Source organism: Manis javanica, chromosome 3 (assembly GCF_040802235.1).
Source record: "Manis javanica isolate MJ-LG chromosome 3, MJ_LKY, whole genome shotgun sequence".
NCBI lineage: Eukaryota > Metazoa > Chordata > Mammalia > Pholidota > Manidae > Manis > Manis javanica.
In genome coordinates this window covers 114,576,314-114,601,262 of record NC_133158.1, presented here as the reverse complement: position 1 = coordinate 114,601,262, position 24,949 = coordinate 114,576,314, and the positions used below count along the sequence as shown (strand labels likewise).

General features: G+C 34.4%; 1 protein-coding gene across 7 annotated transcripts in view; it reads left to right on the top strand.

Moving 5' to 3' along the window:
• Window positions 1-24,949, top strand: part of OPA1 (OPA1 mitochondrial dynamin like GTPase) — a 97,721-nt gene that overhangs the window by 57,991 nt on the left and 14,781 nt on the right. For 6 of the 7 annotated variants that reach the window (XM_037024167.2, XM_037024161.2, XM_037024160.2 and 3 more), the window contains 6 exons: window positions 199-307; window positions 830-909; window positions 3,895-4,035; window positions 5,906-6,022; window positions 7,315-7,408; window positions 7,886-7,996. In XM_037024167.2, coding sequence (XP_036880062.1) covers window positions 199-307; window positions 830-909; window positions 3,895-4,035; window positions 5,906-6,022; window positions 7,315-7,408; window positions 7,886-7,996 — 652 coding nt within the window. The remainder of the gene's footprint in view (window positions 1-198; window positions 308-829; window positions 910-3,894; window positions 4,036-5,905; window positions 6,023-7,314; window positions 7,409-7,885; window positions 7,997-24,949) is intronic. The other variant, XM_037024165.2, reaches the window with a different exon arrangement.

Below are 24,949 nucleotides of genomic sequence, written 5' to 3'. Positions count from 1 at the left end.
TAGGAGAGAATCTCCCGTTTATTTTTTAGACAGCTGACAAACAAGCGGATACTAGGATTTCTTGCGGTAGTGTGGGAGGATATACTTTTATGTTTTAGATACTCTGTTAGTTTGGATATTTGCTAAGCTCTCAGTTTGAATTCAATTGCCAAAATGGTAAGATATACATTAGTTGTTTTTCTCTCCTTGTTATTTCAGAGGGTTATTCAACACAATGCTTTAGAAGACCGGTCCATATCTGATAAACAGCAGTGGGATGCAGCTATTTATTTTATGGAAGAAGCTCTTCAGGCCCGTCTGCAGGATAGTAAGTAGGGACATGGGCTATTGAGTTTTGAGTATTTAGTATTTCCAGTATTTAAAGTATTATCCAACTTCAGTGAATATTTGTTTAAAAAAAAAGTATTTCCATTTCTTTGTCATTGATACTATAGTGGAATAGATTTGCAGGACTTTTCAGTCAACTGCTTAGTAACTACTAAATTAAAACTACTAATGTTAAATAGGAGACATGTTTTTATATATATATATATATATATATATATATTCATATTCTAAAGTATAATTCATACTGTTAAAGTGTTTGCTACTGTATTTATTGGAACTTCATAAGTAATTGTACTTTTCTAGATTGTAAACATATAATTAAATTCTTACATATTACCATATCAGTCATGTAATTTTTTTCTTCATTTCAACTGACTTTATATTGATATAGCACTTTGAAGTAGTTAAGAAAGCAAGATTATATTACTTATAATTTATGTACTTAGTAAGCGATACAGTTCTTTAATTTGTATGAATTTAATTATTTTTCTAATTTTTCTAGCTGAAAATGCAATTGAAAACATGGTAGGTCCAGATTGGAAAAAGAGGTGGTTATACTGGAAGAATCGGACTCAAGAACAGGTGAAAAACAAAGAAATCTCTGGTCTTATGATGATATAATTTTGTTAATTTTAATCCAAGCATTAAAATATAACCTTGTATACTTGTAGATCAATCTTAATAATTTCAAATGTTTTATATCAGCCTTTCTAAAATACAATGAATGAATCTTTAGAATAAACAGTAAACTAAAGAAGAAAATTTTTTGATATGAACGAGTTATGTTATTAAAAGAAAGGGTTGATAAAAGATGCCCCTTTTGTGATTGGTTGCTTTGTTCATTCCAAATCCCTATTTGAGGTAAAATAAAGATTATGAACAGGAGAAAAAAATGACAAGGATTTCAGTGGATGTAGAATGATTAGATATAATATAAAATATATAATGACTTTTTTTCTTACCTTATTCTCTTCTATTACCTCTAGATTTTTCTCTTAGTTGTCTATTCAAATTATTTTATTCTTTTACATGTTTTGCTTCACTGTGTTCACAAAGTAAATATAAAAATTCAGACAGGAAGCAGAATTGTAGAATTTGTTCACTTTAATAAACATTTAATGAGCACTTCAGAAGAACAACATCATAAAGGCAATCATAAATAGCTTTGCAAATAAGTGCATAGAAGGAAGGTGTGTAAATTATTAAAATCCCCATCCCCCACATCCACCCCTTTTTATTCCTTCCTTATCGTTAACAGCTTCTTTTCCTGGCTGACACTATTTCATTCTTATGTTCAGTCCTTAAACAAAAGAGTGTAAGTAGAATATAGACTCAAAATACATAAATGAAGAAGTAATGAATAAGAAAGTGGCATCCAAACCCCTTTCTTTTCTTCATTCCTTGAATTTTTGTAATTAGAGAACAGCAACCAAGATACAGAAATATCAAGAGAGGAGAGAAGGAGAATGAAATATTACCAAATGATACATAAGGTGTGAATCCCACTTTCTCTTAAAATAGTGAAGGAACAGTGTTCCTCTTCTTTTTCTAATAAAATATTTGTAGAAAAATGTATCGTAAGAGACTGAAGAGAAGCTGAGCAAGTGAACAGTTAGTGGTTGGATCATGCCTGTGTTCAGGTACATCAGTTATTGTTCTGTAGATGGACTGAGATGGGGAGAGCTGTCAGGAAAGAATTTCTTGGGTATCTGTTCGAGGTTTCTGAGTTTCTGGCATTGGTTGGAAAGAACTGGTATAAGGCAAGAAACTCTAAAGAAAAATGGAGTTTGAGCCTTCAAGGCTAATGTCTCCAGAACAATCAATGATGGCAGTGCTTGCCTCAGCAGCTAGTGGTAAATATGCTTTGGCCAAAAACTCTCAGACAAATGATTCTTGGTTATAAGTTATTTTTCTCAGGAACCTGAGCCCTTCAAAAGAAGCAGAGGAATTAGTTTCAAGGTCAGTGCAAGGATCAGTAGCCTACAAGAGAAATATGAAAAACCTTCGGAGAAGAGTCTTCTCTTCCCAGGGTTTCAGGGCAGCATATTTAAGACCAGGCTGACTGTAGAACAGTGGCTGTAACTTGGAGTGTGTAGAGAAGGGACATCAGAATCACCTGGGGAGGGGTTTATCTATGTAGGTTTTAATTTCTCTTTCAAAACAAAGGTTTGTGTCAGACTCACTGAGTCAAGTCTCTAACCTTTCCATCCCTCCCACTCCAGTGGAAAACCACTGTTCTAAACCTCATACTTGGAGGTTACAGTGAGAAACAGGTTTTGGAAGAGGTTGAGAATATCCCCAGGTCTCCATTGCAAATTTAGGTAGCTGTGTAAAATTTCCTTCTGTCTTCTGGGTGGCCAGATTTCACAGGAAAAGAAATTTAAGATTCTCCTGTGTTAAAAATGAGGAGTCCATGCTCTGAAAACTATTTTGTGCTGTTGTGTTATTTTTTCCCTAGTTTTCTAGGAAAAATCTACCCCTTTGAAACATTCTTACCTTGTGTGAGCTGAACTAATGGAGATCTTGGTCAAGATAGATGGGAGAGTAGTGTTATCCTCAAGACCAAGCGTGGTGAGGACAGGCAGGCAAGTGGAAATGAAAACAAGCCAATGGGTCAGAGTGAGTTAGGGAATATCGTAAGATTTCCTTCCTACATCAGACCAAATAGCAGATATGTTTAAGGAAAGTGTGAAATTTCTCTTTATTGAATAACATTTCTTCCAAAGTGTCATGTTTTCAGGGAATACTGATTAGTAGTTCCATTTACAAGCCAATTACTTGTGTTTAAGTATTATTCTGGTGTAAATACTCAAATCCCATAGCTTGGTATGGTTGGGGACCAAGCGCCGTGGTAGTAACTTGTTTAGGGTAATCATTGGATTTGAAGCTTTTCTTTTACCATTGCAATTTTGAAGGAAGAACTGAAAAATTAAAAGAAACTTAATTTGACACTATAAGTCTTATTTCAAACTTATCAATAGTGTGTAACTGTTTTCCTCCTTTGGTGAAGACATTGTGAATAGTTATATAAAAGAGACTAGAATTCGTTTAAGAATAATAGGCGCCTCACAGAATCTAATATTTAATGAATGAATTTTAAAAACAAGCTCTGAATTTTATATTTATAGAAAATAAATATGTCAACAGATGCAAGTTCTTACAGTCATCCAGTTCTTAGATATGAGGAACTTATGCAGAACATTATCTCTTCCCATGTACTCAGGGTACTTTTTCCTAGACTGAAATCAGACCTCAATATCAAGAAAGAACATACATAGTAAGATGTCTGTGGTACTGTAATTTGGAAAAGGAAAACATTTCAGCAAAAACAAAATATAAGAGAGAGGGCTGATTCCTTCTGATTATTTTTTTTATTTTGCCTCTCCTGAGTCCAGGTTGTTCTCCATTCATAAGATAAGCCAGGGTGGTGTGTTCCTTCTTGTTTGTTGTGGTTGAGATTGTGTCACTTATTATGCAATAGCAATTTATTTATTAAATAGGGACACTTTTTGTATGTGTGACAGTCATGAACTACCTAAACAAAATTCTGTTTTAAACATTTTAAAGTGTGTTCACAATGAAACCAAGAATGAATTGGAGAAGATGTTGAAATGCAATGAGGAGCACCCAGCTTATCTTGCCAGTGATGAGATAACTACAGTCCGGAAGAACCTTGAATCCCGAGGAGTAGCAGTAGATCCAAGCTTGGTAATAAATATTGCTGAAAAGCATCACTTGCGTCCTTAATCTTTGTTTCTCATAGTAAAATATTACTACTTCTAATGTGTCACTTAGATACTTAAATGGTTAATTTGACCTTGGTCATGTATGCTTTTGGTGACAGTAAGAACCCAGTCATTTTGATTGCATAAAGAGTAGAAATTTTTTCTTAGTATTACTTTTTTAAATACAATGCCTTCATTTATAAATGGGAAAATTGAGACTTAGAAAAGTAAAGCACCTGGGCAAGTTCAGCAGTTAACTCTGGCAGAAGGGGATAAGACCCACTCAGATCTCCATACCTCACTCAGTATACTGTTTTAGATTGCAGAATAGAATTTCTGCTTAAATATGGCTCATTTATGTTTTTCAATCAAACGTACCTTAATCAGATATGAACAGATGTAGTAAAAATGTGGATGTTAAATTTTTATTAAATTGGGTAATGCCTTCGAATTCTGTCTCATTTTCCTCATTTGCATGAATATGAGGATAAAAATAACTATAGCTTAGACTACTTTTTGCTCACCTTCATGATGCTTGTTTGGGGAAAAAAAGAAACAAAAGACAACTGTGTTTCTGGGCCTGTTTTCCCCAGTTAGGGTGTAAGGGATCAAAACCTCATTTCAGTATTACCTTCAGTTAGCTTAAGTAAAAAGCCAATTAGAAAAGTAATCATAATGGACAAAACAACTACGTAAGAAATTTCAGAGCCACATAAACTTTTTTAAAGATTATCTGCCATTTATGTTTCTCCACCTGAGAAGTAAGTATACTTATTTTAAATTCCTACAGAGGTCAAAACAAGAAAACTGATCAAACTCAATGCAGTTAAAACTTTTATACATCTGTCATTATTTATAAACTGAAAATGAAATTAGCACTAATGATTACATGAAATTATTAGTTGAACTTAGAATTATATTTATCCATATTGGTCCTAGCTCTCATTAACAATAAGTGGTATTTAGTTTGATACTTTTAAACTTGATGTGGCTCTATGTGTTGACACTTTGGTTACTACAGTAGAAGGGACTTTGCCTGTATCGTAGGATACAGACCAGCTGTACATCTTAATTACATTCTGTGAACAAGAAAAAATCTTTGTTTTTTTCCAAAAGATATTTTGTTTAGTGCACTTTATGAAACTGTAAAATAGGTAGCAAAGTACTATGACTAGAATGGTGGACGGACTAGAAGTAAGGAGATATGAATTCAAGTATCGTTCCATTCCATTAGCTGGTATTGGTACCTCTAGGGATTGATAGGAGCTTCACTTTTTACATCTGTCAAGTGGTATTGATACTTGTTCTATCTACTTAACATTATTATTGTTATGCTCAAAAAAGACAATGGTGTGAAAGAACTTTGACTACTCTAAAAGACTATGTAGCAGTAATGTGATGGGGGTCATATTGCTGTGCTAACAGTAAAATTGAATAGAAAGAAGATATTGAGGTGGTGAACATGGTCTGAGACCAGCTTCCTAGTCCTAGCTCTCCTTAGACAAGGCTTGCAACAACCTCTTTTTGCCTTGGAAGCCTTACCTCTAACTAGGAGAAGACAGTCTCTATTCTGTCTACTCTACATGATGATTATTTGAATATTATAACTTTTTTAAAAACACGTCAAATTTTGAAGTATATAAACTGGTAAGGGGTCAGAGTAGTAGTAAATCTAATCTTTGTCCTGGAAAAAAATTTAATAGATTATTAAATGGATGGTACAATAATAACATTGATATTGGTTTTTATTAATTTTTTTATAAATTAACTTTTTGTATGACTTTTCAGAATGCGTTTGATCATCCGTAAAAGTGTACAGTAACCCTTTGGTCTTTGTTTTCCCTTCATTTTAGATTAAGGATACTTGGCACCAAATTTATAGAAGACATTTCTTAAAAACAGCTTTAAACCATTGTAACCTTTGTCGAAGAGGCTTTTATTACTACCAAAGGCATTTTGTAGATTCTGAGGTAATGGTTCCCAAGAAAAGGAGAAATTTTACTGAAACAATATTTCTTTAGATGCTCAAAAGTAAACTTTAGCATTTAATTCTAAGTCCTTTGATCTGCTGGAAAAAAAAAATGCATGATTTATAAAGAATAGCCTAACATATGTTTTCAAAGATATTTACTATTTTGGTAGTAACTGTATCTTAACTTACATGCATGTCATCCCATTGCCTATAGATTGTTTGCATATAATAGGCACTAAACTGTTAAAAAAAATTTTTTGAATTAACTTTTTTGTTTATTTCCATTTTGGAAAGTAAATGCAGTAAATAAATGTAAAAAAATATGCAAAAGGAAATAATCACATAAAATCCCCTGACATAGACACAATTTTAGATAATATTTTTGTATATTTCTGTTCAGCTTTACACAATTGCTTACATGTGTGTTTGTGTCTAACATAACCATTTGCATGGTGGAAATCATACTGAAAAGCAATTTTTTATCATGCTTTTTTCCTTTATTACATTGTACTTTATTTAGATCACTAAAATCTTGTTTTAAATAATTGTTTAGAAGTTCTTAGAATGGACCGTTGTACATAGTTGAATGTCACATTTCACAAAGTAACCCGTAGATGGCAGCAGACTGATGTAATTTGAGCATTTTCTTAGAAATGGTTTTTAAAGTATCCTTCTGAAAGAGCTCTATCTAATTCATCATGATCTTATTTAAGACTCCTCAAATATTTACTTCTGAGTTTCAGCAGGTTAAAAAATCTATTTAAATGCACCTATGTGAAAGGTGGCCAGTTTTTTTGCATAATTTTAATTTCTGAGACGACTGCTCTCTACAGAATAAGCTTTTTAAAAATATCATTAATTTCTTTTAATATGTAGCTGAATTTCAAAAATGTCTTGAGTGTACACTCAAAGAAAAACGTTAACTTGACATTTAAGGTAACTTTGTTGTTAGTTGAAACTAAATACAAATTAAGGGAATATGCTATAAATTTCTACTTGTGTTTAATGTAATGAAACGCTTTACTTCTGAAGATTTGCTTTGTCATCAGAATCAAAACAAAGCTACATAACTGTGGGGCAGATAGAACTCACATAATGCAGAATTTCATGGATCCTGTACAGAGAAATTTCAGTAGTTTACATCTACAATAGGAATATATTTATTAGATGAATCTAAGTATTTTTTTATTAAAGCTAGGATATAGATACTGACTTTAGTACTTGTATGTGTTTGATCATGTTATTCATTTTAAATTTGCATCTGGTAATCTTAATTACCTAATATTGCAGTTGGAGTGCAATGATGTCGTCCTGTTTTGGCGAATACAGCGCATGCTTGCTATCACTGCAAATACTCTAAGGCAGCAACTTACAAACACTGAAGGTGAGCCACAGAGGAACCTCTTTTTGATTGTATTGTCAAAAATAATAGTAACAACATCCATTTTTAAAAGAAAGATGCAAAAATACTTTCTTAAAAATAGTTATTAGAAAAACCAAAAATTATAGTTTGCCCTTAAAATATTAGTGGAAATAAGTCATAATTGAAAAAGATGAGAACTAGACTATCATTACCCAAAAACCCTATTAGAAAAGGACTCCTACAAATCACTTAGTTTTTTAGGCAATATGCACCTTTCATTTAAGTGTTCAGGCTTGAGAATATGACTTTCTCTGATGGTACGCATGGGTTTCATGTTGACAAAAGTACAACAGCAGCGATGCCCCCTGTAACTGTGAGAAGTCTGAACAGTAGATCTAACATGATCAGAAAAATAACTTACTCTCCATATATTGTTGATTTTTATCCTTGTGTGTTCATAAAAACAGTATTCTTGAGTTTTTTTGTTACTTTGAACAGTCAGACGATTAGAGAAAAATGTTAAAGAGGTATTGGAAGATTTTGCTGAAGACAGTGAGAAGAAGGTTAAATTGCTTACTGGTAAACGAGTCCAGCTGGCTGAAGACCTCAGTAAGTAGTTCTTCCTCTTCTTACTGCCTCTTCCCCTTCCACATTTGCATTCATTTGCTCATCCATTTAATCTCAAACTTACAGAAAAGTATATGCAAGTAACTTTTTTCCCCTGAACTGTTAGAGAAAGTTGCTGACCTGAAGCCCCATCACTTACAAATACTTTAATATCTGTTTCTTAGAAACAAAAATTTTCTCTTAGCAACCATAATACAGCCATCAAAATCAGGATGTTAACACTGATACTACGTCTAATTTTCAGGCCCCATTCAAGCTTCCCCTGGTGTCCTAATATTTTCCTTCCATGTAACAAGATATTCCATGTTCATCCTGTACTTTCCCTCAGCCAGCTTCCTTTTTTAGAAAATAGTATTTAGAAGCAAGAGCTGGGGACTAGAGATGCTCATTGTTATTGGAATATCGATATTCCAATATTGAGGTCTGTCCCCAGACCTTCCCAGTAGTCAGAGCTAGGGAACAAATATTGTGTGTGTATACTTGTATGTGAGTATATTTCTATGTGAGTACACTTATAGGTGCATGTACACACATTTACATCTGTATTCCCAGTTATCTGTATCAAAAACTCTAAGTTGACACCAATAATTTCCATTTTAATCCAAAATACAGGGTTCGTTGTAATTTTCTCCTTGCCCATATTTGTGACTCCTTTTCCTGACAAGAAATCTGGCTCCACCTATCCTTAATATACTTACTTATTTTGATCAGTCTCTCTACATGTAACCAATATATCCCTTGAGAACCAAGGTGGCTTATCACTATCCCCTTCATTGCACAGACGTACTCTTCACCTCTCATCAGCCAACCTCAGGCCACCACCACAGTGCCTCCCCCTGTGTTGACAACCTTTTCACTTCATCTGGTTTCTGACATCCTGTGTCAGATCTAACCTGTGCCAACTTTCTGACCTGTGATTTCTACCAAGCTCATGCTCTGACTCTTCACTGTAGGCATCTCCCCTTCTCATCTTTCCCACCCCTTGTCCCCTGCATGAGGACTCCTTCCTCACCTGAAGCCAGACTATACTTTTGTGGGGATGCTGTCTTCATTCCTACCTGTGCTCAGCATACTGCACCAGACCGTCTTCTTGCCACAGGGCCAGGCCACCACACCCACATGCAAGCACCATCTTAACCCTGGCTCTTCTCTGACACCTCTGCTAGGCCAAACAGCTTTCCCTTCCCTCCACTCCACCACCTCCAACCCAGCTCGGCCTTACTAATCACTTTGTCACTTTGGGGGAGATACTTGGTTCTTTCTTGAATACTATTACGTTCCCATCCTTAAGCTAGTTGGATTGCTTATTAAGATTTACTTAGATCCCAGGAAATCATTGATAGATTAATATTAAGTAAAAGTTAAAATACTGGAAGTGGTGCCTTCTCTTTGATTATACCTTGGTACAAGTATCCCTTATTTCAGTCTCATAAAAAAAGTATTTTACCTTTCGATGTATACTTAAATTTACTATCTTAGAGGAGTTTTCTGATATCTAATGAAAGCTGATGCTGAATAGAAAGTTCTTCTAATTTGAAAACAGTTTCTAAGCTGAATTTTTATGTGTACAATACAATCACTAGAGTATCTATGAGAAGCCAGGCAGAGTGTTCCTATTTTCTGCCCTGTGCCCCAGCAGTGTGCCCTCTTCTATCATTTGTCTTCTTATTCTCTCTAGTTTGCCGAGCTCTTCATTTCTTTCCCATTTCCTTTCCTTTCCTTTCTTTCTTTAAATAATCTTTTTGAAACATAACTCATGTTAACTTTTATTTTACCTTTCTGTTGCTTTTCTTTTAGTTCTTCCTGCCACTTTGACAGTACAGCTAAGTTTGTGCTAATTTGTAGAGGACCTATGTTTAAATCTGAACTGCCACTTAACTAGCTGTGTTGTATCAGGTAGGGTATCTCCCAGAGTCTTAGCTCTTTTGTTTGTATTGACTACTGTAATAGTTATTTCACAGGATTGTTAGGAGAATTAGTTTTAAAAAATGTTTGGAAGTCCCTTGTTAATCTTAAGCTAAATCAGTCCTGTTATAGGAAGAGGTGTATCAGTGTCATAGTGTATACAGTTAGATTTCTTTGTATCACTCAAGACATAGTTAATTAATCATATTTTACCAGCATATACATTTGTAAGTGATAAAAAAATAATGTGTCTTTTCTCATGTTTTATAATAGAACCTTCTGTAATCCCATCATTCTCCACTCCCAATTTGACTATTTCAAGAAAGTGCGTTACTAATACATAGATTTGTCCACTGTCAAGCCAAGTCTTATGTTCTCCTGCTGGTTTTCTGAGAAAGTACTCATGTGACTCCCTTAAAATGATTTACTACTTTTATACATACAAAGTTATGGTCATGTTAATGTACCAAATAATGTCCTTGGAAGCAAGTGTTTCACCAGTGACTCAGCTTCATCTGTCACACTAAATGAGATGAGCCATGACTTTGTCCATTAGTTGAAAAAGAATCTTGAGAGTACCTTTTCCTCACTGTTTATCTTCGGTCTAATACTTGGGAGTATGGTCATAGATACTTTCAGCCAGAACTTTCAAAGGTAACAGTTACTACTGTATTATATGAATCAGAGTTTCTAGGATAGCATATTCAATTAGATATAGTGTGTTAGTTGATGGAATTTAGAGAAAGGAAGGCAGTCAGAAGACTTTTTACTGTAATTTCAGAATAGTACAGGGCAGAGTGTTACAGAGATTGATAAAAGTTTTATGCATCATGTTTTTTGCCAGTCTTTAATCATTTTTAAGTGATCAAGTCACAGCACTTGCCCAAATTTAAATCATTTCTCCACTTTAATTTGGAGATTCATCAACTGATTGTCTCTTAAGATGAGTACATAAGTAGTGCAGTGTTCTCTCATATTCTGAAGAAGATATGCCATGTTTGCTCTTGAAATGAAGCCATGAAGCTAGAGTTAGGAAGATCAAAGAGATGGAAAAAGAGCCCACCTCTTCTAGTCTTAGATGGCTCATGGGAAGAGAAGTCATACATAGGAACCAGGACTCTTTGGAGATATGGTGGGTTCCTGAGCTGGAGCAAGGAAGGATCAGGATGAACTTGGGGCATCTTTTTTTTTTTTTTTTTTGATTCAGGTATGATTGATATACACTCTTATGAAGGTTTCACATGAAAAAACAATGTGGTTACTACATTTACCCATATTATCAAGTCCCCACCCATACCCCAATGCAGTCACTGTCCATCAGTGCAGCAGTTGGCAGAGATCCACTATGTCCCTTCTCTGTGATACCCTTGAACTTGGGGCATCTTAAGAAGTACAAAGTAAGGAAGTAGTTTAAGGATGATAGGGACATTGTCAACAGGATACAGAAGCCAGCTTGAAAATGCTCCAGCTGGCCAAAATTAGGACAGTTCAGGCATCAAAATAAATAATGGCAGGTTTTAACCCAGTGAATAAAACAAGAATCCATAAATTGATAATTATATAAATAAGTGAATCAAATCAATGATGATGAATGGGATGTTTGAATAGTCACACAAAATAATTTAAACAGGAAACAGAATATCTTTATGCTAGAGAAGGCTGGCACTAACCATCCTCACCAAGCAGTTGAAGTTAATATTCCCGGTAATGGTCAGCTCGGAACTGCATTCCACATTTAGAATGCACTGAGAAGAACCCAGCATCACTGTAGTGTAGTCTTACCGCACATGATAACTTAAATCCAGTCATAGAGTTATATCAGGCAAACCCAAACTGAGGCACAGTCTGCAAAGCAACTGGCCTGTAATCTTCAAATGTATCAAGATCATGAGAGACAAGGAAGGACTGAGGAACTGTTCCAGGCTCAAAGAGACTAAAGAACGTGAATGTGGAGTGCAGTGTGTGTTCCTGAACCTGTTCTTTTTGATCTAAAGGGCATTAATGGGTCAGTTAGTAAAACTCAAGTGGGATCTAAGGTTACATGGTTGCAGTACATCAGTGTTAATTTTCAAGCTTTGTTAAATTAGGATTATTTAGGAAAATATCCTTATTTGCAGCTAATACACAATAGAATGTTCAGCGTTTATGGGGCATAATGACAGTAACTGATTCAGGAAAAGTAGGTTCTTTGTAGTTTTCTGACAACTTTTAAGTCTGAGATTATTTTTATATAAACAGCAAAAAGTGGTTTAATTTTGTTTATATAACTGATAATGGATCAGTATCATATGAAAATAATTTATAGAAAATGAGATGTTTGAAAACATGATCTCTGAAGATGTCGAAAGATTGAGTTGCCTACCTCTTGGACAGTTTATTAAAATACATAGCTCATCTTTCTGCTGTAATTTCTTATTTGCAGTGTTTAGTCACACTACAATTGTCCGGTATTTAAAATGTCCACTATGGCCTTAATGAAATCTGATTTTGTACTGAGTTTTATTTAAGGATTTTTTTTATAGATGTTTAAATAAAGCATTAACTTATATAAAACCTATTTGGATTCCCAGCATCATTTTCAATAATGTGTCCAATCTATTTGTTGAAACAGACTACAGTTTGAAAATACTTTTTTTTGGAGAGGGGAAGATTGGTATGTTATAAGTCAATTCAAAGTTTTTCTTTCTTTTATGATCTGTTTTATAATTTACAAAATTTGTTTTATGATTGTTGTCATATACAAGTAATGGTGCTTAGAATTTCACAGATTTTTTTGAAATTTGTTCTCCATTCCACCCCCAAAGCTGTGTATCTGGGCACCAGTAACAATTGCTAATAATGTTGCTAGATTGAGTTTCATCACTACAGCATGGAATTATTTTATTGTTTGTTCGATGAATATTATATCAGCTGTTACCTAGGTTATTGTGAGTTTTTGGATCAATTACTTGGGATTTAGAACTTGTGTTTCTTCTTCAACTCTTGTTCATTAAAGCTTGAGTTACATACTTTGTGTTTCTGTGTACATAACTGAAGAATCATTGATACTCAGGAACTAATGGGGCATTACCAATCACTTCTTTCTAAGTACTGTGGAGTCTTTCCCTCCTTATCTATAATAAATTCCTTTTCACTTTTGTATCAGAATTTGAAACTGTTCATGCATGTGAACTAATATTTGAATAGTTTTCCTATGTATTCACATAGGTACGATTATTTTTCTTATTCTGTAGATAAAGAAATGGAGGCTTAGAAAAACATAGTGGTAAAGGCAAGATTTGAGCCCAGGTCTTTTAGCTACTGTGCCAAAGTCATTTGAAAAAAAACCCTTAAGCTATTGGGAAATACAATTCCATAAAATGGTCCTTATATTTGGAAGCTCCTGTAGTTATTAATGTCCTTTATGGAGTGGGTAAGAAACATGTCTATCAGTGATGGTCCTAGTAATGATCCTGATCATTATCATCCTGTATAGTTTGTACACTACAAAAAGCTCTGCAATTTAAACTTTCAAATGATATGGAAGCTTTAATAGAATTACAGCATCTAGATAAGGGAACACTTAAACAAAGCCACTAAACAGATTGAAGGAAGTTAATTTTCTTTATATGACATGTAAACATGTCTCGAGGTATATACCCTAAAATTCCACCATAGTTAAGTGCTTATCTGAGTTGCCCAAAACTCGCACACAGCTTTTCAGTGTGGTGTTTTCATGCTTAGAGACTTAAGGAAGAGATGTCAGATACAGAATCTTTAATTGAGCCCAATGGTTCTTACTCTAAGTTGAAGCTTTCTGTTGAGCTAGTCTGTGAGTGTTGAAATTTTTATAATAAGCTTCAGTGTATATCTTCATATTTCTTCTACTTTACATGAATAGAAGATACACTTCAGAAAAAAGTGAATATATTTACATTTCATTTACTAATGAAATACGAAAACAGTGGTAAACTCCTTTACTTGAGCTACCACTGCACAGGCTTATTTTAATATTACAGTTTGATGTCCTTAATGTTAACAGCATAGTTTAAAGAGGCTGGTAAATTAGAATTTTCCAATATCCGCAGCTTTTTTCTCCCATAGTTAATTTGCTCTGCTGACTCCCTACACGAGGTGGCAACAGCTGGCCTTTTTACTAGAGCTTGGGGGATTAGAGAGTAGGAATCGCAGCAGCGTGCTCGGCCTCTTGCCTCTGTTGACTGTTCTTTATTGTTTGATGCCTGAGCATCTCCCAGACAGCAAGCAATTGTTTCTTAAAACTTAATGTTTGTTTCTCTTTGGAGTGTTCAATACTGTTGAGGCTCGTCTTTGTGTCTCTTCACTTTCCCTATCCCTTCTTATCCTCCATGCTGTCCTTTCTCTTGATAATTAGAAAGGAGCAAAGATGCAAGCTTTGCATCTTAATGTGCATGAGATTCAGTTTTGACTCTAAAAACTTAGAAATATAAACTACAGATGAAAATTTCTTATTTCTCTGAGCTCCCAGATATTCAGTAACAGAAATCATTTTTATAATGAAAACTTTGTTTTTCATAATTAACATAGTAATGTGTTTTTGAAATTATGGTGGTAAAAAAGCTAAGATGGGAAGGAAAATTCATCATAGCTGCTTAAATCTGAAAAGACCCTTTCATTAACTCTAAAATGTAATTCTAATGTATAGGATAGTTAAGAAATAACTTCATGCCACATTAAAACTTGAATAAAAAGTAGTCAGAACATATCTGGATGGATCCATCAGCCAGAATGATTTTGTTCTTAATTTAGTAAAGAAAAATACCAGGTACTCTTGGATTTAACTTCCACTGGTTACTCCACATTCCTAAACTTCTCCTATACCTGCCATTCCCCTGAGAGCCATTATGGATTATAATAGTAGCCATGAAGTAGTGTGTAAGACTGAACATCATCCTAGGAAGATTATTATACTCAAAATCTAGAACCTAAAATTATAGGAAAGGGAGGTCATGTGTTTAAATTGATTTTTCCAGAGGTGGGGCTCTGGTATGCATATTTCAACAAGTCTTCTTAGGTGATTCTTGCCAAGATGCACCACCACTGCCCAACCTCCTACCCCAAACCAGAACATAAGAGTTCTTCCTGTTCACAGCAGTATAATTTGTAATTTTATTAATTGGGACAAAATTGACAATATCTTGTTTTAGTAAAGTCTTATAAGCCATGTGACTGTTGAAAATGTATTAGAACTATATTTATAGTAACATGTTCATTTTGTTTCTATAGATGTAACCAAAAAAAAATGAATTTTAATGGGATTTAAAGGAAGAGAGGGTGGCATTGAGTTATAAGATTCTAGGTACATAGGTCCAGAGAGAATTTTGCTTTTTTTTAAAGCACAATCAAAAACAATAGAGGTACTCTGGAGAAAAGGCATGAACTATATGATGGACCATTATCCCTGTGGAATTATTTATATCTAAATAGTGTTACTGTGTTTCTTTAGCCAGAAATCAATAAGACCTCAATCCTGCTCTTCTCATCTCTCCTACCTCGTAGCACAGCCTAAGTGTCTTTTCCTTCTGTCTCTTAAGTCTTTTCTTCCATCTTTCTTAGTTCACTTTCTTCATTATTGCTTTCTTCATTATTGCTTGCTCCTCAACCAGTATTTTTTCCTCCTTCCTCCTTATTTACCTTCCTTCAGTAATTAAAACCCTTACTGAGGTACTTACTGTCAGTGTTGTTTAGTTGAGTAGAAGACACTCTTCCTAATATAGGTAACTGCAGATAAATCAAAATAACCAGTTAAATAAAATTTTTTTGATCTATTTTGATCTATTCTGCCAAAGTGATTATTTCTTTAATAAATTCACCATACTTTGTTAATATATTGTATGTGTTTAGTGACTGATCATGACCTTTGAGTACACACTCTTCATTAGCCCCGTACTCTTGACTTAAAAAAGAGGGAGAAGGAACTCAACTCTTCTCATCCTAAGGAACCTTTCTCGTACTCTGTCATGCCGGAAAGCTGCCATCTCATCCCTTAATAGATAGAGCAGCTTGCATTTGCTTCTTTCACCCCTAAGCTCCTCACTGCCTTGCTAGCGTCTTGTGATCTGGCTTTCACCCCCAGTGAAACGACTCTTTTTTAGGTCACCAATGATTTCCTAATTGCCAAGCCACCCAAGTCACCAAGCATTTTAATAATTTTTATGTTTATTAAGTAGTTTTAAGTTGAATGGAGTATTTTCATTTGTGTACCTTTTTGTAACTGTTACTAAAAGAAATGAATATATTTGAAAAATGGAAGATTGGATGTTTCTTAACTTCTTTCTATTTTATGTTAACAGTGTTTGAGGTCTTTGATGTATCTTTTCAGGGTAAAAGTGATTGAATATCTAAATTCTGCCTTTGTGAAGGTGAAATTGACAGATCAAAGCAACTAAGGAAGATAGTGAAGGATTATTTTTACCTTGAGTTGCATGGATGCTTTGTATTGTAGCCAGAGAAAGCTAGCTAAAAAGGGTGATACAAAGAATAAAGTAATCCTCAGGGAGAGTCCTCTGTGTTAGAGAAGTAGTTATTTACAGGCAGAATTCCACATAACAAGCTTCAGTGGTGTGCTTTCCAGGTTATTGGTGAAAAAATTCAGACTCAAAATGGGACTTTTAGAATCAAACACATTTTTGATGGCCTAAGTCTATCTTTTAAAGGCAACATTGAAGGATATTAATAAATTGGTACAAGACAATAAGGATATTTACTTCTCTGTAATCTTAAACTCGCTATTGGTACTCAGTTCTTCCCTAGCAAGTATACTCTTTTTGCTTTAAACTCCTGTTTTAACTGATTGAAAGTAAAGATAAAGATAAGATCTCCTCCATAATTTATGGATTGAAGTTTTTGTTTAACATTTTATAGTAGGTTTTATTTATGTGTTATTGTGATATGTGTTTATGTTTACATTATGTATAAAAAAGCCAGTGCACATATTTAAAGCTAGAAATTGGGCTGTTTCTTTCCCTTGTTATTGCTGTTTACCATTTCCTCAGTGAGAGTTTAAAAAGAAGTAACATCATTAGAGTTGGGACTAAACTTTGATTTATTTTTAAATTATGTGTTCTCCCCATTTCTAAGATAGAAAAAAATGGAATCTAGTCATGGAAAACTAACCACAGAACAATCCATTGGCCTGTGAATCAGTATATTTAAAAAATAAAATTAAGCAAGATGTGTGTTGTTTTTTTTTAAGAGAGAACAATCTTGAAGAACAAATTGATGCATGCTAAACTGGTAATTTCTGTGAAGTGTAGGATTCTAGGATAGTTGGAGAGGGGAGTTTAGGGTAAAAGGAATTTTAATTTTTTACTATTTTATACATTTCTAAGTGGTTTCTTTTCCCAAATGAACATAATTCAAAATTTTATATTCTCAATTATTGTATTCATAGAAATGATGAAACTAATTCATGATACAATCAATCTTAAAAGTGACAATTTCCCCAAATAACCTCTTGGTGATTGTGACACTAAGAGGCATTTCATGGGACCACATAGTAATCGTTCTTCATGGTATCATTTTTAGTGGTTGGGATTCACTTTGAATTCTTCTCATTTCCAGTAACTGACCATCATGGATCTGTCATCTGTTAATTGAAATCTTTTGAACTAGTGAAGTTTTCAAGCTTGTAGAACCCATTTAAGATAATAGATTTTCTGTGCTTGCTACCTATTGCATATTGAAGTAGTCTATTTTAATTTCTTAGAACAGCTGTTTCATCTATTTAGTTTTAGTATTTTGAGTTGTAGACAGAGCTTTGCTATTTTTTATTCACTTTAGTTAGTTAAATCTTTTTTCTGGGCCAAAGAATTAAAGTCTTCTTAGTCTCTCCTTTTCTTGGCACCACTTCATACTTTGAGTCATAGGCACAGACTGTACTTGTCTTCGCCAAATACACTACCAGAATTTTAGATGTTTTTATTTTAATCCTTTTTAAATCACAGAACTAGTATGTGTGCACTGTACAAAATTAGACAATGTAGATGGCAAATTTTTTAAAACAATTGCTTAGAAATAACCACTCTAACATTGCAGTCTAACAAATTTTTTAATGTGGTCTCAGGGCCATGAGTTCTGTGACATGTCTCAATAGTTTTCATTAAGAGACCTCCTTGCTAGGTGAGCTTCTTCACCTCCACATTTTCAGTTCATTGTCATTGCTCCTATTTCTCATTTCTCATTTGTCAGAGAAGGCTAAATTTCTCTTCCTTTTCTTCACATAAACATACCAGAAAGGTTCACTGAGATGAATAAACAGCATTAATAAAAATAAAACTTATCGTATCCAGTTACTTTAAATAGGTCAGGTATTCCAGAGGCTATCTTGTAGCAAAACATGCACTGAAAATCACTGTCCTTTGAAAGTTAACCCCCACCTGTATTCGGGACCCTGGCTCTTCTTATGTACACGTGTGTCTTCATTATGCCTCTCCTTCAAAGATGCCCAAGTCATTCCCATCTTAAAACTGGTAGTGTGATTGATTCTTCCATGCACTCCAGCTACTTTTGATGTTGATTCTCTTTTACACAGGAAAACCTTTGAGTGTTCCACCCACTGCCTCCAATTTTAGTTACCTCCTTGCTTCTTAACTTTGCAATTTTTGTTCTCACCTTTACTGTAATTGTTTTTTCCAAAGTTGCCGACAAGCAAGAGAAAGTGATGAGCCAGGCAAGAAGCATTCAGGAATAGAACGTTTTCTCATGTAACTGCATCATTTGGTACTTAGGAACCCAAATCCTGCTCAGTACTCTGGATCTGCCCCTTACGTTTGTATAGAATTTTACACTTTACAAATGTGTCATGTTTGTCCATTTTGCCTTATAAGGCATATGAAGCTTTGTAAGGTATTATACCCCATTGTTCAAATGGGAAAATGGATATTCGCTGAGGGAAATGATTTAGCCAATATGTAAATGTTTATGGCAAAACGGGCTAACCAGATATATTAGAAAAGTATCTTTTTTTATTTGTTTTGGGATTCTGTTCACCTTTGGTCTGGATTTGTGCTTGTGGGTGACAGTAGATAATCAAGTTCATGTAATTTGCTTGTTTATGTTATTTTCAATGTGTTAATTTTAGAGCCTATGCTCCTAGTTAAATTAATTATTGAGAATGTAGGACAATGAATTTGTATCCTAAAGACATATGTAATGATTTCATTCATTACCAAAGATAACCCAGGTTTGTAAGTCTGTGTATTCTTGCTACTATTTCAATTATGTTATTTTCTTTTTCTATAAAAAAATAAATAAATTCTGGCTTCCAATTTAAAGGTGATTTTCTAAGCTAATGAATATGTGAGGTTAATTCTGGAGTTATTTTCATTTATTTGAACCTTATTATGACTTAATTGAACCAACATCAATAATGATAGGGTTGTTGTGAGAGCCTTACAGGGTTGTTAGAAATAACTGGCAACTTGTGACGTCAGCCTAACAAAAAAATGAATGCCTGTTTGTTCTCCTTGTGACAAGTTTAATAATACTTTGTCCTAATGCAGCATCATATTTAAGAGAGGGAATTGTATTTGTTTTTGTTTTTCATCTCACTTAATTCATAACTTTATTAAAGTATACAATTTTTAATTCCATACTTTAAAATTTTTGGTATGGCTCATAAATCAGAATTATTTTTTCTTTTACTTTTAAAATTACATTAATGAGCTGGCTGTTTAAGAATCATTCTAATGATTCATTCATCTGTTACGCCTCCTTTTTAAAGCTTCAGCACTGAAGGTCTTTTGACAAACCAATATTTATAACAGTTTGACAGCAGGATGAGGAACAGCGTTTGTCTTTGTAACAGCTTGAAGAAAGACCCTTTCCAGGATCCAGTCATGCAGTTACAATCTTGACCTCTTTCTTATTCTGGGAACATACATACAGCAGCACCTCCCATGTGTTTTCTTGTCCCATTGACTGTCCATTCACTTCCCATCTGTTTTGCAGTCTTAAAGGAACAGAAGGGGCCCTCTTCTTGTAAATCTGTCTTTGTAGGTGATAAATGATGTCCTGTCTCTTTAAGGGCTGCCTGGGTGGTTTCCTTTTTCTTAAACTGTTTCAACTTTCCTCCTAACAAAATTCGGAGTAAAATATACTTTTAAGAGTAAGAGGAAAATAGTAAAGAAAAAAGTGGATTATTTTAAAAACTTTTTAATTGATTGGGACTGAATGTTTTATTGGTCATTAGGCTAAAGCTTTTTTAGCCTTCCCAATTAATTATCTAAATTATATTTCTTAAGTTTTATTGATACTTAGTTTTTTGGTGGGGACAAAAGGAATATATTCCTCTTGAAATAGTATGTATTTAAGTTTTTTGGGGTTTTGGGGTGGGGAGAAAATAAAGCAGTGTATTATAAAAGGGTTAGCATTAAAATAACTTTTAAATATTTTTTTTACCATAATTTGAATGGATAGATATAATTAATATGAGGCATTTTATGTACTGGATATAGAATAAAGTAATACACAGTACACTATTACAATCTTATGGTAGAATCTAACTTTTATATTTAAAAAGGTGATCATGAATCCCATAAAAATTTATGATTTTCTTCTGTTTCTGAAAGTAAATACCTCAAGTAAAGATATTTATGCCACTGGGTTTTCTAAGAATTGAGCAGAAGTAAAAATTTATTTTTTCTCCCATACAAAAATTATTCATAGAGGGTTAAATGTGACAAGTGTCCCCCCAGAATGTTCTTAAATTACTGATTTTAAAAGCATTAGCAATATAAAAAGACCAGTTTTAGGACAATATGATATATGAGTCAGCTGCCTAGTGGTATATCATCTACAAATTAGTTTGTTAGTTTGTGTATTAATTCCCTGTGTTTTCCCAAAAAGGATGTGAGACAGCTTACAAAGATCTGTCCTGTGCAAAAAGTAAAGATGCGTAGGTGGAAAAGTTGAATGAAAGAAAAGAGTAAATGAAGGCAAGTAAAATAATGTGAAACTTGGGGATAAGACTAGTACCCTCTCAAAACACATTCTCAAGGATTCTGTATACTTTACTATAAGTAATCAGCAGATTTAGCTCTGAGCGTCTTAGTGGTTGGTGCAAAATGGAAAGCAAAGTAGACTATAGATATTCCCAGTATACACACCTGAGAGAAATGTAATCAGTTCTCATAAAAGGAATGCTGAATTATATGATGTAGTGAATCAAATGGCTACATGTAATGAAGAGTTTCATGGGGCTCTTTAGTATTTTCAGTGTAGGCTGATCACACAAGCAATTCTAGGTGAAATCAAAATGCTGCAATCCAGATTCATAGCTATCTGGTTTGGCTTATCTAAAGATAAAATACAGTGTTTAGAGAAATAGGACCATTATACATCCCCCATACATAAATCTTATTTCTTATTTCTTCTTATAGCTGAGCCTTTTAGTAAAGGAAAGTTTATTTTACATTCATTGATACTGATAAGCACCTGGAATGGTACTCCACTTTGTTAAGGGCAGATGGATAAGAACTAATAGCTGAACTGAAATTAGGTTTGCTATTTACTTATGAATGTTGAAGGGCCTATTCAGTGTAAAGGCCTGTGTATAAGGCTAATCTTTGTCACCCATACTGAAGTCTTTTGGAGAATAGGCTTCTAAGTATCAAGAAGTATAACTTTAAAAGGTTTTGATTATATTAGCTAAAAGGAATCTGATAGAAATGCTTACAGTTAAGAAAGAAAAGAAGGCTACATTTATCCTCAAGTCACTTTGAAATATTTATATATTCAGGAGACATAAATTACAGTATACCTCACAGACTATCTTATGGCAGCTTTGTTTCTAAGTCTTACTGTTTTGAGGTCTGAAAATAGGAAATTTTTAAAATAATCATCTTTTATGTTTGAGTTAGGTATGGGTGAAGTAAGATCAATCAGCAATGAATGAGTGATGAATGTCTGTGGGCATCTATTACATAGCAAGTGCTGTGCAAGGGTGATTTTTTTTTTTATTAAGGTATCAATGATACACAATCTTATGAAGGTTCCACATAAGCAACGTTGTTAAGTGTGTTAATCATAGTATCCCTTAAACCCCTTCTTCCTTTCTTCCCACCCACCCTCCCCAACCTCTTTCCCTTTGGTAACCACTAGTCCATTCTTGGGTTCTGTGATTCTGCTGCTGTTTTGTTCCTTCAGTTTTTGCTTTGTTGTTACACTCCACAGATGAGTGAAATCATTTGATACTTGTCTTTCTCCACCTAGTTTATTTCACTGAGCATAATACCCTGTAGCTCCTCCATCCATGTTGTTGCAAATGTTAGGATTTGTTTTCTTCTTATGGCTGAATAATATTCCATTGTGTGTATGTACCACATCTTCTTTATCCATTCATCTACTGATGGACACTTAGGTTGCTTCCATGTCTTGACTATTGTAAACAGTGCTGTGATAAGCATAGGGGTGCATATATTTTCTCAATCTGTGATCCTGTTTTCTTCAGGAAAATTCCTAGGAGTGGAATTAATGGGTCAAATGGTATTTCTGTTTTTAGTTTTTTGGGGAACCTCCATACTGCTTTCTACAATGGTTGAACTAATTTATATTCCCACCAGCAGGGTAGGAGGGTTTCCCTTTCTCCACATCCTCGCCAGGATTTGTTGTTGCTTGTCTTTTGGATGTTGGCCATCCTAACTGGTGTGAGGTGATATCTCATCGTGTATTTAATTTGCATTCTCTGATGATTAGCGATGTGGAGCATCTTTTCATGTGCCTGTTGGCCATCTGAACCTCTTCTTCGGAGAGGTGTCTGTTCAGATCCTCTACCCATTTTTTAATTGGGTTATTTCCTTTTTGGGGTTGAGGCATATGAGCTCTTTATATTTTTTGGATGTTAACCCCTTATTGGATATGTCATTTATGAATATATTCTCCCACACTGTAGGATGCCTTTTTGTTCTACTGATGGTGTCCTTTGCTGTACAGAAGCTTTTCAGTTTGATGTAGTCCCACTTGTTCATTTTTGCTTTTGTTTCCCTAGCCCGAGGAGATATGTTCATGAAAAAGATGCTCATGTTTATATTCACGAGATTTTTGCCTGTGTTGTCTTCTAAGGGTTTTATGCTTTCATGACTCACATTCAGGTCTTTGATCCATTTTGAGTTTACTTTTGTGTATGGAGTTAGATAGTAATCCAGTTTCATTCTCTTACATAATAGCTGTCCAGTTTTGCCAACACCAGTTGTTGAAAAGGCTGTCATTTCTCTGTTGTATATCCATGGCTCCTTTATCATATATTAAATGGCCATATATGTGAGGGTTTATATCTGGACTCTCTGTTGTATTCCATTGATCTATGGCTCTGTTCTTGTGCCAGTACCAAATTGCCTTAATTACTATGGCTTTATAGTAGAGCTTGAAGTTGTGGAGCATAATCCCCCATGCTTTATTCTCTCTAAGGATTGTTTTGGCTATTCGGGGTCTTTGGTTTTTCCATATGAATTTTTGAATTATTTGTTCCAGTTCATTGAAGAATGTTGCTGGTAGTTTCATACGGATTGCATCAAATCTGTATATTGCTTTGGGCAGGATGGCCATTTTGACGATAATAATTCTTCCTAGCCACGAGCATGGGATGAGTTTCCATCTGTTAGTGTCCCCTTTAATTTATCTTAAGAGTGACTTGTAGTTTTCATAGTATAAGTCTTTCACTTCTTTGGTTAGGTTTATTCCTAGGTATTTTATTGTTTTTGATGCAATTGTGAATGGAGTTGTTTTCCTGATTTCTCTTTCTGTTGGTTCATTGTTAGTGTATAGGAAAGCCACAGATTTCTATGTGTTAATTTTGTATCCTGCAACTTTGCTGTATTCCGATATCAGTTCTAGTAGTTTTGGGGTGAAGTCTTTAGGGTTTTTTATGTACAGTATCATGTCATCTGCAAATAGTGACAGTTTAACTTCTTCTTTACCAATCTGGATTCCTTGTGTTTTTTTGGTTTTGTCTGATTGCCGTGGCTAGGACCTCCAGTACTATGTTAAATAACAGTGGGGAGAGTGGGCATCCCTGTCTAGTTCCCGATCTCAGAGGAAAAGCTTTCAGCTTCTCGCTGTTCAATATAATGTTGGCTGTGGGTTTATCATAAATGGCCTTTATTACGTTGAGGTACTTGCCCTCTATTCCCATTTTGCTGAGAGTTTTTACCATAAATGGATGTTGAACTTTGTCAAACGCTTTTTCAGCATCTATGGAGATGATATGTGGTTTTTGTCTTTCTTTTTGTTGATGTGGTGGATGATGTTGATGGACTTTCGAATGTTGTACCATCCTTGCATCCCTGGGATGAATCCCACTTGGTCATGGTGTACGATCCTTTTGATGTATTTTTGAATTCGGTTTGCTAATATTTTGTTGAGTATTTTTGCATCTACGTTCATCAAGGATATTGGTCTGTAGTTTTCTTTTTTGGTGGGGTCTTTGCCTGGTTTTGGTATTAGGGTGATGTTAGCTTCATAGAATGAGTTTGGGAGTATCCCCTCCTCTTCTGTTTTTTGGAAAACTTTAAGGAGAATGGGTATTATGTCTTCCCTGTATGTCTGATAAAATTCCGAGGTGAGTCCATCTGGCCCGGGGGTTTTGTTCTTTGGTAGTTTTTTGATTACCGCTTCAATTTCATTGCTGGTAATTGGTCTGTTTAGATTTTCTGTTTCTTTCTGGGTCAGTCTTGGAAGGTTGTATTTTTCTAGGAAGTTGTCCATTTCTCCTAGGTTTCCCAGCTTGTTAGCATATAGGTTTTCATAGTACTCTCTAATAATTCTTTGTATTTCTGTGGGGTCCGTCGTGATTTTTCCTTTCTCGTTTCTGATACTGTTGATTTGTGTTGACTCTCTTTTCCTCTTAATAAGTCTGGCTAGAGGCTTATCTATTTTGTTTATTTTCTCAAAGAACCAGCTCTTGGTTTCATTGATTTTTGCTATTGTTTTATTCTTCTCAATTTTATTTATTTCTTCTCTGATCTTTATTATGTCCCTCCTTCTGCTGACCTTAGGCCTCATTTGTTCTTCTTT